Source organism: Chaetodon auriga, chromosome 14 (genome assembly GCF_051107435.1).
Source record: "Chaetodon auriga isolate fChaAug3 chromosome 14, fChaAug3.hap1, whole genome shotgun sequence".
NCBI lineage: Eukaryota > Metazoa > Chordata > Actinopteri > Chaetodontiformes > Chaetodontidae > Chaetodon > Chaetodon auriga.
Genome location: NC_135087.1, coordinates 13,067,253 through 13,085,265, shown reverse-complemented (window position 1 = coordinate 13,085,265; position 18,013 = coordinate 13,067,253). Strand labels below are relative to the sequence as shown.

At 43.3% G+C, this 18,013-nt stretch overlaps 2 protein-coding genes across 2 annotated transcripts; one reads left to right on the top strand and one right to left on the bottom strand.

Moving 5' to 3' along the window:
* Positions 1 to 135: 135 nt before the first annotated feature.
* On the top strand, positions 136 to 17,696 carry tdrd9 (tudor domain containing 9). Its single transcript, XM_076748566.1, has 35 exons — positions 136 to 390; positions 5,402 to 5,484; positions 5,621 to 5,688; positions 6,172 to 6,393; positions 7,420 to 7,542; positions 7,860 to 7,940; positions 8,029 to 8,193; positions 8,303 to 8,406; positions 8,484 to 8,603; positions 8,823 to 8,907; positions 8,985 to 9,042; positions 9,154 to 9,258; positions 9,352 to 9,449; positions 9,579 to 9,710; positions 10,258 to 10,420; positions 10,585 to 10,648; positions 11,136 to 11,199; positions 11,314 to 11,358; positions 11,672 to 11,725; positions 12,100 to 12,216; positions 12,382 to 12,489; positions 12,690 to 12,790; positions 12,914 to 13,084; positions 13,909 to 14,020; positions 14,118 to 14,333; positions 14,719 to 14,808; positions 14,912 to 15,169; positions 15,618 to 15,790; positions 16,243 to 16,320; positions 16,400 to 16,509; positions 16,631 to 16,727; positions 16,811 to 16,949; positions 17,062 to 17,180; positions 17,275 to 17,347; positions 17,463 to 17,696. The coding sequence occupies exons 1-35, from the start codon at positions 266 to 268 to the stop codon at positions 17,559 to 17,561; spliced, it is 4,020 nt and encodes a 1,339-aa protein (XP_076604681.1). The 5' UTR covers positions 136 to 265; the 3' UTR covers positions 17,562 to 17,696.
* Positions 1,426 to 4,556, bottom strand: rd3l (RD3 like). Its single transcript, XM_076748569.1, has 3 exons — positions 4,098 to 4,556; positions 2,953 to 3,294; positions 1,426 to 2,301 (listed from the first exon to the last, which is right to left on the bottom strand). Exons 2-3 carry the CDS (start codon positions 3,264 to 3,266, stop codon positions 1,935 to 1,937), a joined length of 681 nt encoding a protein of 226 aa, XP_076604684.1. The 5' UTR covers positions 3,267 to 3,294; positions 4,098 to 4,556; the 3' UTR covers positions 1,426 to 1,934.
* Positions 17,697 to 18,013: the final 317 nt, after the last annotated feature.

Genomic DNA, 18,013 nt, shown 5'->3' with positions numbered 1-18,013 from the left:
TAAATGAAGTCAAAATTTACTCCACAAGTACTGCTTACATAATACATCAGTATTAATATTACAAAACAGATAGAGGCCTTTTTGCATGACTTGACTTGGGTACTTTTGTTTGTCTTATATGTGTAGGTGAAGCGTTTAGCCGTCAGGGGGCGATGTAGAACACATTCGTCACTTGCCTCGCGCTTCATTTTTCAGCTAGCGCTACTTGTAGAGTATACGTGTGCAGACAGGACCGAGAGATGCAGTTATCGTAAACATCTTCAACATGAAGAAAGTGTTTACCGCTGAACAAATTTCGGATTGGTTCACGTCGGGGACGTCGTTTGCTAACATTAAAATCACAGAAGTGGTGGAGAGAAAATTGGAGGAACCATCATCGAAAGAATCCAGGTGAGCCGAACGGTAGCTTGAAGTTGGCTAACGTCATGCTAGCTAACATCTTTGGATACATCTAACCTGTTTAGGTAGTGACAGATGCATATTCACGTTACAGGTACCAACGTTACTTTATTGTAGCCACAAACCTTTACTGGCTTGCCATTTTAGTGTGAACAGCATAGAAAAGTGAAGAGTTTTTAGCTGACATTTGCTAAGTCAGTTAACCCCGTCTGTCTGAATTGGGGGCAGATGGTCATTGGTCTGTCCGCAAACTAGATAGCAGTACTAAGACGGCTGCCACTAGCTTTATGGTGGTAGATGAAAATCTGTATAATAGCTCATGTTAGTGTGACACTGTAATAGTAGAAGGTTGATTCAGCCTAGCAATGTATGGACACACTAATCATTAGACTTGAGTAAAAGTGTGAATGAGGTTTCCAAAAGTAACATCATCTGCTTAACTACTTTCCTGTTGAATTCAGATATCAACACAGTTGTAAACTCTGATTTAAGATCTTTGCTAATAATACCCACAGTCTAGAAACTGCGTCAGTACTGCAAAAGGAAGTTTTTGGTGACTGTCATCCAAATTAAAACAGGATAAAGGATTTCAGTGTTGTAGCCACAGTTTTAGAAGGGCTGACAATACGAGCCCTCCTCTCCCCTCTCATAATATATTTACAGAGACCAACAGGAAAAATGTCTTCATCGTTTAGATTTTTCACGTTATGTTTTCAACTGTTATTTTCTGCATTTTTTCCCCCCAACATTCAGATCTAAAGTTTTTTAAGCCTTCTCTACCCTTTGTAAAAGAAGTACTCACATTTATATGTATTGAGTCTAAAAACATCACAGTCAGTTTAAATGCTTTTTATAGATAAATTCTTTTAACTGTAAAATGTTACATCTTCTTAAACTATAATAATTTATTGAAGGTAGTAAACTGTTGCGTACTGTTCCCGGTTGGCTATGAATCAAAACGGTTCGAATCAGTTCCAAAACTGGGGGTAACAGGATGATTAACAAGTCAGGAGATAAGACAAAAAGTCTATTTCACAAATAGTTTTTATTGTTAAATACTTGGTAATTTTACCTACGTAAAAACTGTCCAGATGAAACAATCTGAGAGGGGAAGATCACTCCTTGCTTGAACTGCTAAAGTAAAAATCTAACAGACATTTTCAGCCTGTAACAAGACTCACAAGCCACGACGACTGTGACCCATTGGTTTAAGTCATGCATGTTTTCACATCCTGTACCCTTGTGACATCACTCTCACTACCTGACAATATACCTTTGAAATGCAGGCCCCAGTCAAAGTGTGACAGGTTTGTAATCAGGACTACAGAAAACAGACGGACCATGAAGTAGGGGTTAGCTGGAACAGTCTAATACATTGTCCGCCTAGCCTAACATCGTCTTCACATTTTTGGTCACAAGCTATGATATAACTACAACTAATACAAATAGGTTTGTGCATCTCCATGCCGTGGATGTGGTGACTTTTTCTCTGATGTTAAACACAGGGCCACAGACAAGTTGAACAGTGTGTCCTCTCACAGTGTCGTGCTGTACACCCCTACAGGCCTGTGAGGAACTGGATAGTAATATGGAAGGTCCCAGTCCCTGCTGGACCCAGTGAAAGAACTGGAATGCCGCATGGCCCGGTCCACATATCCGGAAATTGTTGGGATCTCCTCTCTTGGGTTGTCTCCACAGTTGGGGACCGTGGGTGTGACAAAGCCCTGCTTCATTTTGTAGCGGCTGGTCCAAGCCTCCATTGGTTGGAGCTGTGCTGGCTGCACAGAGAGTTTGTTCTCTTCTTCATATTCCTTTTGGCTCAGGAAGTCCCTCAGCACCTGCTTGAAGACAGACGCCAGCTCCCAGGGCCTTATGTTGTTTGTGGCAAGCACCTCACGAAACCTGTGAAAGGGTATGACCAAAACAGCATTAATTAAACACTTGTTGAAGTAGCAAGGATTAGGAGCGACACCATGTCAGCATCACACATTTTCACTTGGTATTTTCTGCTACTGCATAATTCAACTTTCACAAAATTCAAGATGGATATGGTCTTCCAGCTGTTTAAACTCTAGTAGTTGGAAGCACAGATTAGTGGAAATGGTACAAACATCATAATACATTTCTTACTAAATGGCATTCTTTGGTAATGGGGTTATGTAAGCACACAATAGTGACCCAACAGTGAGTTTTATGGCAAATAAGTAAATAGGTCACAGTGCTCAGCCGTGTAGACCAACACTTCAGCCTTTTTTTTTTTCCTTTTTTTTTTTAATATATCATTATGGCTAACAGAGATGATGAGTGGAAACCCCGGCAGTCTGCCTTCATTCAGCCTTGCAGGGCATCCTTCACCTTCACATGTTCACACTCTACATTGCCTGCTTCTCTGACAGTAACACATAATGGCTTTCTTGGCAGCTCGCCCTGCCTCCCATTCCCTTTGGGTCTTCTCTGCCTACTGTCAGGCTTTGTGTTGATGCAGTAGCAGCTAGCCACTGTTGACAGCATACTAATGTGAGGACGGAGCATGGCATAACCACTGCCAAACACCTGGAGAGCACGGTGGCTGCATGGATGGGTGGAATCTGGGCACATAGGAACTCCAGCTGGTGTAGCTCTGATGTGGGGATGAGGGTCCGTAACCTGGGGTACTTCTGAAACCAGTGAAAACCCAGGGCGCTGTGGGCCAGCCTGTGCTCCCGCTCCAGCTCCCTCGCCAGTCGTTCACGCTCTTCCACATGCCACAGGAGCTCTCCGATCAACATGCGACTGAGTACGACCCCTGAGGTCTTCCGAGACGGTACTTCATCCTGAGCCTGCACTCTTGTGTCATGGGACAGTTTCATCCATCTGAACAGGGGCATGGCGAGCACAGCGGACAGTCCTGGAAAACTGAAGACACAAGAAGTATTTGTTATTCTGGATTGTGAAGCCAGGACTTCCCCACAGCAATATCTGTTGCTTCAAACCAAGAGCTAATTTTTCTCTAAATTGCACCTACAAATCACAGGATTAGACCAAGTGACAAACTGTGCAAAAGCAGATAAAGCCAAAAAAAAAAAAGAAAAAAAATCTAAAAAAGAAAATGAAATATGAAGACAAAATAAGTCCTGCTGCCGAAATAATACACCTATGCCTACTTTTTTTTGCACTTGTACTGAAAATGTGTTTGCATTTTCGGCTTCAAGACCTCGATAAGAAATGTGTTAGAAAATCACAAGATCAATTCTGAATGAGGAAATGGTGATTCTCATTTTTTACCAACAGTATAGCTCTGTTATGGTTAATACTTGAAGGTTGACAGTGAAAGATGGTCACCCCGTAAACTGACCCCTGGTCCCTGCCTGATGGCTGCTCTGATTGCCATCAGTCCAAGTCAGACTCTGAAGGACGATGTCCCAGGTGTAGGTATTTGGCTTTTTCTCCAGACTGATAGATTCAACACACCTTCCACCTGGGATTCAGATGGATTACACAGCCTGCAGGGTCAGAGGTCAGCCTCACCGAACACAAACTGTATGCGTGGCTCCATACATTGTAAGGTTGCAAAACTGAGCAGGTCACGTATCTCATGTGATTCCTGTTAAAGTGCTCCAATGATAATCAATACTTAAAAAACTGTCTTGTAGCATGTGCAGGAAGGAATTATCACACTAACATCCAGCTGAAAATTCAAAAGAAAGGTCTGTACTTACAAGTGAAAACTGCACCGCAACGCTTTTGTGGAATATTCAGAAACTGGGCAGAGATTAGCTTTTTCACATGGTACGGCCCCCAGCTCCTTGTCTCCATGGGTCAGTCCACGTTACCATCATTCCTTTATTTGCAGTTGACTACGTCCCTTAATGCCATCAAAGGAGGACATCACTTTTGTGTTGGCAGCAATCCTCCAATGTCTTGTTTGTGGGAAGCGTTTGTCCTCTTTGTGTTGTAGTTATTGTCTTGTCCTTATCATCCCTCCCACTGCTCCTGTCATGCAGACTTTTTCCAGGAGAGTTAGTCACACACTGCTAACTGACTAAGAGCTGTCACCTCTCCTCTCCTTTCACCCCTCTCTCCTCTGTGCAGTGTGCTGCTTTGTTGTCAGGTCAGCTGCTTTGTAGCTTGCACGAAACGTGTGCATTGGAGAGAAAGGAAGAGGGCGAGAGTGCATGTGTGCGCACGAGCCGTGGGTGTGTTGTATTTGAGCTGCTCTTAGTACTGTCAGGGTTTGTGCCTGTTGTTGCAATAAAATCCTCCCCTCACTAAGAGAGAGGGAGAGGCAACTGGGAATGCTCTCCCGGCTACAGTGCTGTGGGCCTGGTGGAGCTGACTGGAGGGAAAGACGAGAGGAGGCAGGGACTCGGAGCAAAGTTTCAAGTAATGAAGTGGGCAGTGCTGCTGGTATGTTCACCCACTGTGAGCTTACATTTCGAGCATACTTTTAATGAAAACCTCAGTGTTGCTCAACTTAGAAACAAAGGTTGTCTTTTTTTTGTGGTTATAAAAACACAATTTCTGAAAACTGCCGTATTCTCTCATGCGTGGCATGTGGAATACCGTTAAATGCAGCAGTGCCCAACATGATCCTCAACATATGTAGCTAAGGAGACAACACCTGACAAATTAATGATTAAAGCTCATTCTTTCACTCAGACGTCTCCTTACCAGTACATGCAACACAATTTTTATTCAGTAATTGCACATTTCGTACCAAAATGCTCCTCGGGACTTTGCTTTCTGAGATGAAACAAGCAGGTGTGATCTGAGCAGTAGCTGCACTGAATTCTTTACTTATTCATTGCTGTGAGCCATTCTGGAAGAAGGACTGTTGTCTTTCACATACGAACAAAAAAGAAAATAAAATAGATTCTTGTATCGTCTTTAAAATGAAGTGAAAGGCGGTTTTGTCTGTAACACATTACGTGAGTCTATACGCATTTTGGTGTTATTGCAGTTCATTGGTGAATAAAACCTCAAACATTCTAAACTGTTTACAGTTGCTTTAATTTTGCTTCAGACCATCAGAGGTTCCTGATGACGGCAGCCTGAAAAATGTGAAATCTGATGGAGGGTGGTTTCAAAAACCAGAACCTGCAGGGAGTGAGTATTAAACTGTGTGCTAGCTTTTCCTTATCCTCTACAATACACACAATACAATACAAATTATTTATATTGTTAGATATACAGGAATGTACTTTCTGTCCTTATAGTTTAACCTTTGTTTCTGTGTTCTTAGGTAATGCTCCACCTCAACTTGCCAGCTACGAGTATCCCAGCTTGCCCATAACCAAATACAGACAGGAGGTACTCTTTACCATCCGTACGCCACATACGGCCAGCCGCACAGCCTGACGGTCTGAAAGTGCACTTTCATTCTCCTCAAGTACAACTTCTTTGGGCATGTTAGGAGTTTTACTGAAATTAGCATTATGTCCTCAGGACACTGGTGCACTTAAGCTTTTACTCTTTGCTCAAGATGAACTCAGTGTATTTTATGTTGCAGAACCAGAGCTAACTTTGAACTCACTGGTGTCAAATTTTTTGTTTGACTCTTTTATAAAGAGTAGTACGTGTATATGTCTTTTAAGATGCTCTGTCTTAATGCAGATTATAAAGTATGGACTTCCAGTTTCAGATCATCTCAGAGCATCCATCTGCTCTATAACTTATTTTTTTATTTCTGTTTTATTTTAGTGATATGGCACAAAAGATGTTTTAACTGCGTGTGCGTGTGTGTGTGTGTGTGTGTGTGTGTGTGTGTGTGTGTGTGTGTGTGCTTGCTTCCAGCTGATTTCTCTCATTGAAAACAACTGTGTAGTGATCATTCGTGGAGCCACAGGCAGTGGCAAGACCACCCAGCTGCCACAGTTCATTCTGGACCACTACAATGAGAAAGATGCCTTATGCAACATTGTGGTCACCCAGCCACGCAAAATTGGGGCCACCAGCATTGCCCGATGGGTTGCCACACAGCGAAAGTGTACCCTGGGGAGTCTGGTGGGATATCAGGTCAGTGCAACATTTAGACACAATCTTCTTTACCTGAACTGTGAGCCTGTACCTACAGTCATAGCTCCTACCAATTGCTTGATTTTTTAGAAATAAAAATAGGAAAAAAAAAAAAAACAGTGCCCAAAAGGCACTCATTGCATCTCTATCACAGCTTAAACGAGTGTTTGTACGCGTGTGTTAAGAATCTCTTGTGTGTGCGTTGTTGCCAGGATGCCTGGCTGTGTTGTACAGGGCTCTGAAACAGCACGTCTAATAATAACTGTTGTCTCCTCCGCTCGGTACAGACCTCTGGAGTTAAGGATGATGTCACTGACAGTGGGAGCAGTGATAAACAGTTAATGTTAGTTGGAGATGTAATGCTCAAGCTATGCAGCATAAGCCGAACATTATTTCATATCAGAGATCCTGTTGAATTTTTGCCTTTTGCCCATCCGAAATATCTGTTTGCTGTAAGAAAAAAGCTCGTTCCTTGTTCCCTTTTTTTTGTCTTGGTGTGTAAAAGCCGTGCAGTCAGTGAATGAAAAGTTCTTTTGTGCTCAAAGTCAGTGAACCAAAAAGTATTTCCCTGAGTATTTCCCACAGGGTAGCACTGGATTTGATTACAGGTCACTGGTGTTTTCTCCAAGACCAACCAGAAACAGCCATGTTGGCGTTGCAGACATTTGTTTTTAAGACAGTGGAAAAAGTTGAGGCCTTAAGCTGCTGCAGAGGAACCAAATTGTATAATCTTAGTGACAGGAGTTGGATTTGTTATTGGAAAATATATAACAAAAGACTTTGGAGTTGTAATGACCTCTGTCACTCAGTGTGCATTGGGTTAAAATTGTACAAAAACACACATAGAAAGGAAAACCAAAACATAGATGGTGTCTTCTCATTGGACATTTCCGTGAGCAGTTAAACCAGTGAGTTTTAAGTCCGTAGAGTACAGAAAAGAGATGATAGTCATTTTTAGTGCTGCAATAAAAGTATGTGTGTTGTTGTTCAGATCTATGAACACAACTTTGCATGTTTGTGTCTCAGGTTGGACTGGAGAAGATGGCTACTGAGCACACGCGCCTCATCTACATGACCACAGGAGTGCTGCTGCAAAAACTGGTTCAAGCCAAGTGCCTCGCAGAGTACTCCCACATTTTCGTAGATGAGGTGCATAAACATCATTTTTAATGTGCTTTTCTCTCTTAACTGATATTTTGAAATGTGTTCAGTTTTTTTGTTTGTTTTAGTTTGTAATTTTTAGTTAATGGTAGAAATGCAGTTCCATTATATTCACCTTGTTTAATTAAAGTTTGTTACTTTATTTAGTTGTGGTTATTTGTTGTATATGTTCAGTGTTTTTTGTTTTTGCTGTGGTTTCATCAGCATTAAGCTGCTGCAGGGGTAGGCAATTCTATGATCTAATCTGTGATTTAATGACTATTTGATCCAAATTTAACCCTTTAACTACTCTGCCTTTGCCCAAGGTTCATGAGCGCACTGAGGATATGGACTTTGTCCTGCTGGTTTTGAGAAGTCTTCTTCGTTACAACTCTCCTTATGTCAAGGTAAAGGCAGGATCACATAGACGTCCCTCCTCTGTCCTCCTCCTGCCTCAGTTCTCCATCATACGATCTTTCAACCCTATTTTTTCAGATCATCCTCATGTCAGCCACCATTAACTGCAGAGAGTTTGCTGAATACTTTGGCACCCAAATTCAGGGCAAGATGACCCCGGCTTACGTGTTTGAAGTGGAGGGGGCCCCTTACTCCATTGAGGAGTTTTATCTGGATGATCTCCACAAACTGTTTCCAGACTGGGTAAGAAGATGGCAGATGTTTGCTGATGCTGCTGTTTGTCTGTAATGAAGCCAGATAGTTAACGTGTCAAGTGTGTGCGTTTGTGTTTGTGTTTGTGTTTGTTTATCAGGTTGAGATGCCTCATGTCAATGAGCCTCACATTTCAGTGGAGATGTACGATCTTGCCATCAGACTCATCCAGAGCTTTGATGAGCTGGAGGGCAAAGATTCCAGGTATGTCCTCAGTATTTTATCACACTTGACTGCTTTAACACAGACACATAAAGTAATTAGCCTTTGTGTTTGAGCAGCAAAGCATGCACAGGAGGTGGCGTGACTTCATCAGAGCGGGGCAGTGTGCTGGTTTTTCTCCCTGGTTTACATGAGATAAGCTACTTGCAGGAGGCCTTGGCCAGGCTGGTCCACAAAAGGTGAGCTTTTCAACTCATCTTTGTTGCATCTTTCGCTGTAGCCAATAACTATGGTGTTCTTTGTCTGTTTTGCACGCTTCCTTTTGAGACAAGTTGGTTTTGTGCATCAGTAATAATAATCAAGTAGTGTCTCTGAAACCCGTACTGCTTGTTAACCTGTGCAGCTTTTTACTTATGATGAATGTTAACATTTAACATGAATGTGCGTCTGTTGTTCAGGCTGCAGGTTTATCCTCTCCACTCCTCCGTTACTCTGGAGGAGCAGAATGGCGTGTTTCTGTCACCGGTCCCTGGTTACCGGAAGGTAAAACCCATTTATCTCATTCTGTCTCACAGGTGTTCTTACTACCTGCTGTACCGACGATCTGCTCACTTTAACAGGTCATCCTTTCCACCAACATCGCTGAGAGTTCTGTGACTGTTCCAGACGTCAAATATGGTGAGAGGGTTTTTTCCTGCAGCTTGTTTTTATCTCTTACCTTAATGCGTTTCTTGTAATGAAGGTTTCTAAAATCTTAATGGGTATTGGTGCTTTTTTTTGTCATTGCAGTGATTGACTTCTGCCTGGCCCGTCGCCTGGTCTGTGACCAAGAGACCAATTATCAGTCTCTCCATCTCACCTGGGCATCCAAAACCAACTGCAACCAGCGTAAAGGTACAATACTTGTACAATGCACATAACTTGACCTCTAAAGTGTAAATATCTTTTCACTTCTACCCTTTTACACGTTCTTTCTCTCTCTGTCAGGGAGGGCAGGTCGAGTGTCTAAGGGCTACTGTTACCGCCTTGTCACCAAAGAGTTCTGGAGGCGTGAAATCCCAGAGTACATGATCCCCGAGATGCTGGTACGACAGTGTGCAGATGACAAGGACTTTTTCTTTTCTTCCTGTCTTCTTCTTCTTTTTTTTTTTTTAACACCGCCTTAACCCTAATGCAACAATCACTCCATTCCTTACTGTTTGCCTTCCTCTCAGCTTGCCCCGTTGGCCACCATCTTGCTGAAGGTGAAGTTGATGGACATGGGAGATCCCTGCTCCATCCTCTCCAAAGCCCTCTCACCCCCCAGCATTGGCGACATTGTGAGAACAGTGCTCCAACTCAAAGAGGCAAGTTAAGTGCAGATTGATGATTCTTGTCTGAGAGAGCCATTAATGTCTAGTCGAGTATGTATAAATGTGCGGTTGTAATGACGTATCTGGGCGGGCAGCTGACCACCCAGCTCTGTCACAGAGTATTAGACCAGGAGTGCTGTGACAGGAGCCTTGCGTCAGCCAGTGTTAGCATCTCCAAGTCTGTTCGGTGAGGGTAATGAAGGGCAATGCTGTGTCATTATATGTTTGTGTGGGGAAAAGAAAGTGGAATAAGTGTATGTTCATTCTGGTTTCTTTCTATCACTCACGATACATACATTTTATTTTATACCATCTTTCAAAACTAGATTACAAAGTGCTTTACAGTAGAGACAATAACAACAAGACAAGGGCAGTGCATCAGTAACAGACATCGATAAAAGATGCTACCTTTAAGGAGGGCATTTTAAAATATGTTACTGGATCTGAATCTCGCTGATATTCTCAGGCAATTAGTGTCAGAACTGAGGAGCCTCAGACAAAAACCCAGCAAGCTTTCGTCCCTGAATGTTTTTATCTTTAGATGGGCGTGCTGTCTGTGAAAAATGATGGCAGCAGTCACAATGAGGATGGCGAGCTAACGTTCTTGGGCCGAGTGCTGGCCCATTTGCCTGTGGACCTGTACCTGGGGAAGATGGTTGTCCTGGGCCACGTCTTCGGCTGCCTGGATGAGTGCCTCATCATAGGTCTGTCTGTAGTTGTGCTACTGGAACAGAGCTCAGTTACAGTTGCAGAGACAGCTTGTTCAACAAATCTCTCGTGACTGCACTCTTTGGAAATGTGTTTTTGTACATGTAACATGTTTTTGTGAGCTGTTTGCACAAACTACAATAACAGTTTCTCTTGTCAGCTGCTGCACACTCTCTGAAGAGTTTTTTTGCCATACCATCCATGCAGCAGCTTGCTGGCCACAGGTGAGTCACATCCATCAGCTGCTCTGATTCACAGACTGCCAGGCTGTCAGTGTCGATCATTTTTGTGTCCCTTTAAAGTGGCAAAAGATGTTTGGGACATTACATTGTCATGTTATTGCATAAAGTCTGGGACTGTCTGTTGACTGTTGACTCACTTTTACATCTTTAGTCCTGTCACAGTGTTTTTTGACTGATGAGATGCCCTGCAGTGGAAAACAAACACGATGCCCTCTGTGGACATAGAAAACGTCACAGTCTGTGTGAAAGCATGTCCAGCTATACATGCACTGTTCTTAAATCTGATTTTCCCCACTAGATGTTTGTATGTTTTAGTGAATCAGAGCACAAATGTAGATGCCTACAAGACCCCAGCTGCAAACCTGCAACATGTTTCCATCAGACTGCCTTTAGTCCAGAAACAGATACTGGTTTTGTTTATTGTATGTTGTTGTTTTTGTGCAATGAATAATATTTTTTTTAATTCCAGGAGCAAGTTGGCCTTTGCCCGTGGCGTACCAAGTGATTCTATAGCTTTTGTCAATGCCTTCAAGGTAACGTGTCTGATGCCAAGTCAACAGCCAGTTGTGGTGTTTGATAGATTTACATGTTTGCCTGATGGCTGGTTTTAAAATCATTTCCTTTTCCCTATTGTCTCTTACTGTTAGGCATGGTACACAGCCAAAAAGAAAGGAAAGCTGAGACACCCAAAGGTGAACAAAAAAAAAAAACTATGAAAACTATGCTGACTTATACAAATAGTCTGCTACTGTTGTGCAGAGCCACATCCCGACACCCTGCAGTTATTCATCTTACATTACATCTAGGTTGACATTGAAGTATGCATAATTGCTCTGTCATGTTGATAATGAATTAACATAACACTGTGTGCACAACGTTTAACACAGCAATAGTTTTAGATGGTTTATTCAATTTCTCTTCAGTTGGAGAAAGGTCACTTTGTCTGTTTTTTTTTTCCCCATAGAAGTGTAAGATTTCTCTGCCTTTGCTGCTTTCTCCTCTTAGGATGAGTTGGACTGGGGCAAGGAGAACTTCATTCAGATCAAGAGGATCAGGGAGGTATGGACATAAAGCAGAGAGCTGGCAACATTAACATTGATCCTGGAGTTCGTAGTCAAGGAATTAAACTTGCTTCTGTTGGGTGACAGAGAGTCTTGGTTTTTCAGAGGCTTTACTGAAGTTGGTTCAGTCGCACTGTCAATATGTAATCTGTCTGTATTTGTTCAGCCAACCTGAAACGTTTCCTTAATTTCCTGTGAAGTTTTAATGGAACGATAAACAATAACTTGCTCTTTAAGCTTCATGACAGATTTGATCCAGTTGATGATTATAGCCTTCACCTAACACTTCACCTTCCGGTCTTAATGACCTGAAATTGAACTGTCTGTAAAATAGTGTGGCTCAGACCTCCTCAGCAGTAACTCACTGTCCAGGTTGCAGAGCTGTACGAGGACCTGAAGAATCGCGTGTCCCAGTTCAACATGCATGTGCCCGAGAACACCGAACCCTCGGATTACACCAGCACACACAGGCAGAAGTTCATCCTTCAGGTTAGAGTCGGTGCTGCTCGTTGTGGGATGTACGTGACATACACGACATTCCAGGTCCAAATGAAGCTTTACTTTGTACACTTTGTCATCATAGTGAATAAATGTTCATCGTCTCAACGTACACACCAAAATGTCTGGTTTACGTTGCCCCTCTCTCTGTTTTAGGTGGTCATTGCTGGTGCCTACTACCCCAACTACTTTGCCCAGGGGGAAATAGATGAAGACCTGGCTTCCAAAGATTTGAGTGGCTACAACCCCAGAACAACAGTGATTGTATGACTCACAGTGCTGGGACACAAGAATTGATTACTGCTTGAGCTCATAACATTTTTTTTTTATTGATTGACACTTTTCTGGTGTGTAATGATCATCAAAACCCATTCTGGGCTACTACTATGGCTATAGTCTTTTAGACTTGTTATGTAGGAAACAGGGATTATGAAAAAGAACCTAAGACCACGTGTTGTTTTCAGGTGAGGAACCTCCCTCCATACAGTTTCCTGTATTACAAGCAGCTGCAGTCTCTGTTCCGCCTGTGTGGACAGGTCAAAGCCATTTCCTTTGAGAGCTCCAGGTGCTGATCAGACATTTGTATCTACACTAACCATTTTATTGAAAGAGCACTGAAATGTGCATCCTCATAGTTGTCGGAGTGTGTGTTTCTGTGTGTGTTTGTTTTGTGTGTATGTTTGCTCAGAGCGTATGTGGAGTTCTACAGGACATCCCAAGACCCGGGTGTGCTGCCCGAGGTGTCCCTTGCCCTCCTCCTGGCACAGCATAAGCCCTCCATGCAGCTGTCTGCCTACCCCATTGAACAAATAGAAGTCAGTGCTGGGAACAGAAGCATAACTCACATGAAATGCGCACGGTGCGGCTCCTACTCACACATGATGCAAACCAACTGTAGTTCTGTGGAAAATATATATCTTACACTTGCTCGTTGAGCAAAAAGTGAAACGAGAGCACAAATGTTCGACTGTGTCTGTGTTTTGGGGGCAGAAAAGTCCCGTTCTTGACCGTCTTTTTGGTAAATGGAGCCCCCTGCAGCACAATCTGCACTGGTCAGTGCCTCTGCACTGAGCCTTAATGTAATCTGACATCCTCACACTCTGCATTACTCTCTCCAGCTATCGCTTGGACTCAGAGGGGAGGTTTTAGGCAGAGACAGCACCAGCTTCTCCCCCCTCTGGGAGGTGAGAGATGGGATGACATTGCACATTTTTAGCTATCCAATGACAATACAGCTCGCAGACTATTCTCACAGATTACTTTCCCTTTAACTGTGGTATTTCTGTCTGCGCTTTTTAATATCCTGAAATAGATTTTATGTTGCGATTCTTATTTGATAAAATTTTTGTGCTGCTCCACCCAAACCAAAGGAACTGGATTCAAGCCCCCATGTTGCAAGCATCTGCATTGTCAGTACTCTTGTCTCATAAGCAGTGCTTGGAAAATCATTGCATCAATTGCTGTGATCAGTCATGAACTGAATAAACTTAAATTTTTGCTGCTTAATTTGTGATTTAGGATACCTTATGAACTGGTGCCAAGCAGCTCTGTTAACTCATTAGAATAATGAGTTCTGACAGACAACATCAAAGCAGAAATAAGTTTTCCACATCGCTCAGTGCGAGTACAGTGAAAGTGAACATAATATTTAAGCCCAGTTCTCTGTGTGCTTCTGCTGCGCAGGGTGAATGTGGACTTCCAAAGCCAGTCTGTCTGCCCTGTGGGAGTGGTGAGTAGCATCATTGACCCAGACAAGCTACCCCCCAACCGCTGTTTTTTGGTCAACATCACAGAGGTCAGTCCATTACATTTACCTTGTTCTAGCAGAGCTCAATTTCAAAAGAGATATCTGTTTTTTGACTAAATGTCTGAATGTCTAATCTCTGCTGCAGGTGGTGGATGTGGGTCATTTCTGGGGTTTCCGGGCAGATGAAGCCAGCTTGGAGAAGCAGCGCCATCTGACAGCAGAGATAAACAAACGTGTGCTGCACCCTGTAACTGTGTCACTGTATCCCAACCTGCTGTGTCTGGCTCCTTACTCTGAGGTCAATGACATAAGCTTGTACTACCGCGCCAAGATACTGCACATGCGCGGCAACACAGTGGAGGTGAATATGTGTTCACACACTGCAGCTCTCTGGTCAAGATGTAGTGCTACCAAGAAGAATGATTTCCTTTTTGTATTCAGCCATGCTGAATGTTGACATGGTGGGACAACTGATTACATAGTGACGAATAACACTTTCATTCCATTAATGTATTCCACTACGTACAACAGCAGCAGGTTGCACCAAGGTCTGTAGTTATTTTGCTTAATTTTGGAGGAAAATCTCACTTCAACCATTCTGATCCAGTCAGATGCCAGGAAAAGAAATATCTCTACCAAAGACATGAATTGTAGAATGAAAAGCAGTTGTAAAGTAGAGCATAGGGAGTATGTGATAGCAGCTGCTGATGTTCCCTCATGTAGCAGAGTGTGTTGTTGTCCTGCAGGTGTTCTTCTTGGACTTTGGCAACACAGCGGTTGTCGCCTGCAGCAGCCTCCGAGAGCTCCCTTCTGACCTCGTGTCTCACCCATTCCAGGTAAGAGTTCTGTGAGTTAGTCAGAATGAATGCACACTTGTCTGTTTCTCTGTTTAAACTGTGAACAAACAGTAACACACAAACACTCCGCTTGTGGTCTCAGGCTCAAGAGTTCCAGATCACTGGAATGTGTCCTTCAGCCCAGTCCATCATCCTGGGGAACCAGTGGAGCAGCCGAGCCCGCGACTGTTTCATCGCCCTGGTGAAGGGCCGTTCACTTGTTGTGTCGCTGTACTCCCTCCTGCATGGTGTCATGCGTGTGCAGCTGCTCATCAACACAGAGACAACAAACACCAGTGTGGTAGACATATTGGTGGAGGAAGGACATGCTGTGAAGGCTGAAGAGAGCTTCAACTCCAAGGTGACACAACACCTGGGGGCTCAGGTTGTCCCACATAAAATGTAGTAGGCAGTGTGCAACGTGGAAATAATTAAACATTGACATGTCATGAGTCACAGATTGCCAGAATATGGGGAATTACATACTTTGTGTGTTTTAGCAACATTGTGCTCCTCACACAATGACCCCTCCAAATGTTCCCCTTTCTACTTGCAGTACTGATGTTTCCCAGCAGATGTTGTGGTTGGATGCTGTGAGCCACATTACTTTGGTGTCATTGAAAATAAAAACATGAACGCTGAAGTAGTTTGGGGGTTTTTGGGCCCAGGTTTGACGATAAAGCACTGCAAGAGACCCTGATGTGTTGAGATGAAACTTGATCTTTAATCTCAGCCATGCTAGCGCACATTGAGAAAGATGCTGCGTGCCCTTCTCAGTCAAGATGTTTTATTTCTGTGTGCTCATGCAGCGAAACCATGAGGTGCTGATGTCACTTTACAAGGACATGGAAATGGGTACATATATCCCCACCGTTGTCAGCAGCTCCTGGCACAATCGCAAGAAAGAGGAGAAGCAACTCATTGACAACCTGCTCACCCACTTTTCCGAGAGCCACCAGTCCTATTCCAAGACAAAGGCAAGATGCATCTTGCAGAACATGTTTATATTAGCACTAAAATCTGGGTTTTTGATTGCATAGTAATTCTCAAAAACAATGTTACAAAGTGCTTTACAAATCTAAAGAAAAACAGTAAGGAGGATTAAAAGCAAGTCAAATAATTACAATCAAATTAAGAGAAGCCTTCATACTAACATGGGTTTCGAGGAGGTATTTAAAATAGGACAAAGTGTCTGAGATGCTGATATTTTGGGATCGGGTAGGTGATGGCATCGCCTCTGCACTGTCTGTCTGTTCCTCTGTTTGTCCAGGAGATGGAGCCATTTCAGTGGCTTAGTTCATGTGTTGGCATTCGTTCATAGGCACACCCATTCTGTCTGATAAGCAGAACAATGACGACAGGGTGTGAATCACAATAACCGATGGATGCATGAATACGTCATGTGATGTGTCTGACTTCAGCCTTCCTTCTAACACCACAGGTTCCCCTGTATGGACCAAACAGTCCGAATAAGATGAACGTCCACAGCTTGAGCCACAACATTCACTACAAGTAAGCATTACGTATGCTTATTATACTTGCAGGTCATGACAGACCCCTCCGCCACCATTTCTTATGTGTCTTCCTGCAGGACGGTGTGCATTGACAGGAGAAGCATCAACTCCTTGGCCCTGAATGAAAACCCTCACTACAAACATCAGAGGATGCTGGTGGCTGGGACTGTGTCAGTCAGCCCCGCAGGTGGATACAACTTCTCCTCATAAATACAAACTCATGGACATGAATTACTTTTCCTCTTGAAGTTCTTCTTGTATTTGTCAGAATCCGTTACTGCAGAGGTTAAAGTGTGGTTGTGTTGCAGGGACACAGATTCTCCTGAGAGACACCACCATCATGCCAGACATCCCCGGACTGCCTGCACTCGTCACCATGCTCTTCACCCCCATCATGGAGTTACGGTCAGTCAGACACACAGGCTCATCACTGCTCCTTAAAGGCAGTATAATTCGAAACCCATGTTTTTTCCCCCATTTTCGTGTAGCACTGACAAAGAAAGGACCTGTTACACTGGCGCCCTCTGTGGCCTGGGTTGGAACAGGCAAAACCAGGAGGGCATCCTACCTGAACGTGACATCGAACTCACCTTTGACGTCAGATTTGATGTTGAAGACATCACTGAGGTAACGGAGAGGCAGATGTGTTGTGACTGACTGCAGGGATGAAGTAAGCAGGAATACTTTTATGCAGGTATTGCATGATTTAGTATTCTCTTTCGTGTATTACTGTTTTCAGATAAATGCTTTGCGAGTGGCTATAAACCGTCTGGTGTGTGAAGGCCTCACTGGTACTTTGCATCTGAGGCCTGACAAAATCCACCACCTGCAGGAGGACTGCCGGGACCGTCTCATAAGGTCAATTACACACACCCACAGAAATCAGTAATACGTTTAAAGTTCGAACAATGAGTATGCAATTATTGAATTGTGTTCATGTTATGTAACGCAGACTATTCACCAAGTCACCGCCAAGGGAAGCCGTCCCTCCAGTGTACTATGAGAAGCCCAACAAATGGAACCAGGTATGGTACACGATGATGCTCCTGCAGTGACTATTTGTTACTTTTCATTTGACCATTCGTCCTGCCACATGCTGTTCTGTGAGCACATTTTAGTGTTTGTGTATTGAACCTGCAGGTGGATCCTGCTCTGAAGATGAACATTGTTGAGTCTGAAGGTAGAAAGACCAGAGGTGTTCTCTTCCAGCTGCATCCCGTCATTCTCCTCAACAGCTAAAAAGTCCTGCCAAAAGCCTCGCACAAGCATTTGTGTTGAACTAATTGTAATGTTGGACCACAAACAAGTCAGCAGTTAATCTTATCATGTTCAGAGGAGTATTTTTTTAAAAGTTCAAATTTTGTTTTATGTTCTGAGGAGTATACTTTTTAGTATATATGCATTTATTTTAAGTTCAAAAGAAACATTTGCTTTAAGCAGCACAGCAAAAATCCTCAGTCTTTTGGTTTGGTGTTTGCAGTTAACACTGATGAAGTTACTGGCAGTTTAAGTAAGTGGCTGTAAAAGTTCATCCTGAATAGCTCCTTGTAACAGCGCCTCCACAGCGGCCCATTAAAAATAGTTTTTTGCAACAGATGAGGCTTGTCAATCAGTCGTCACTCAAACGTGGTCTCTTTGTGACCCAGGAGTCAAGTTAAATTTGTCCCCACACACACATACACACACACTAA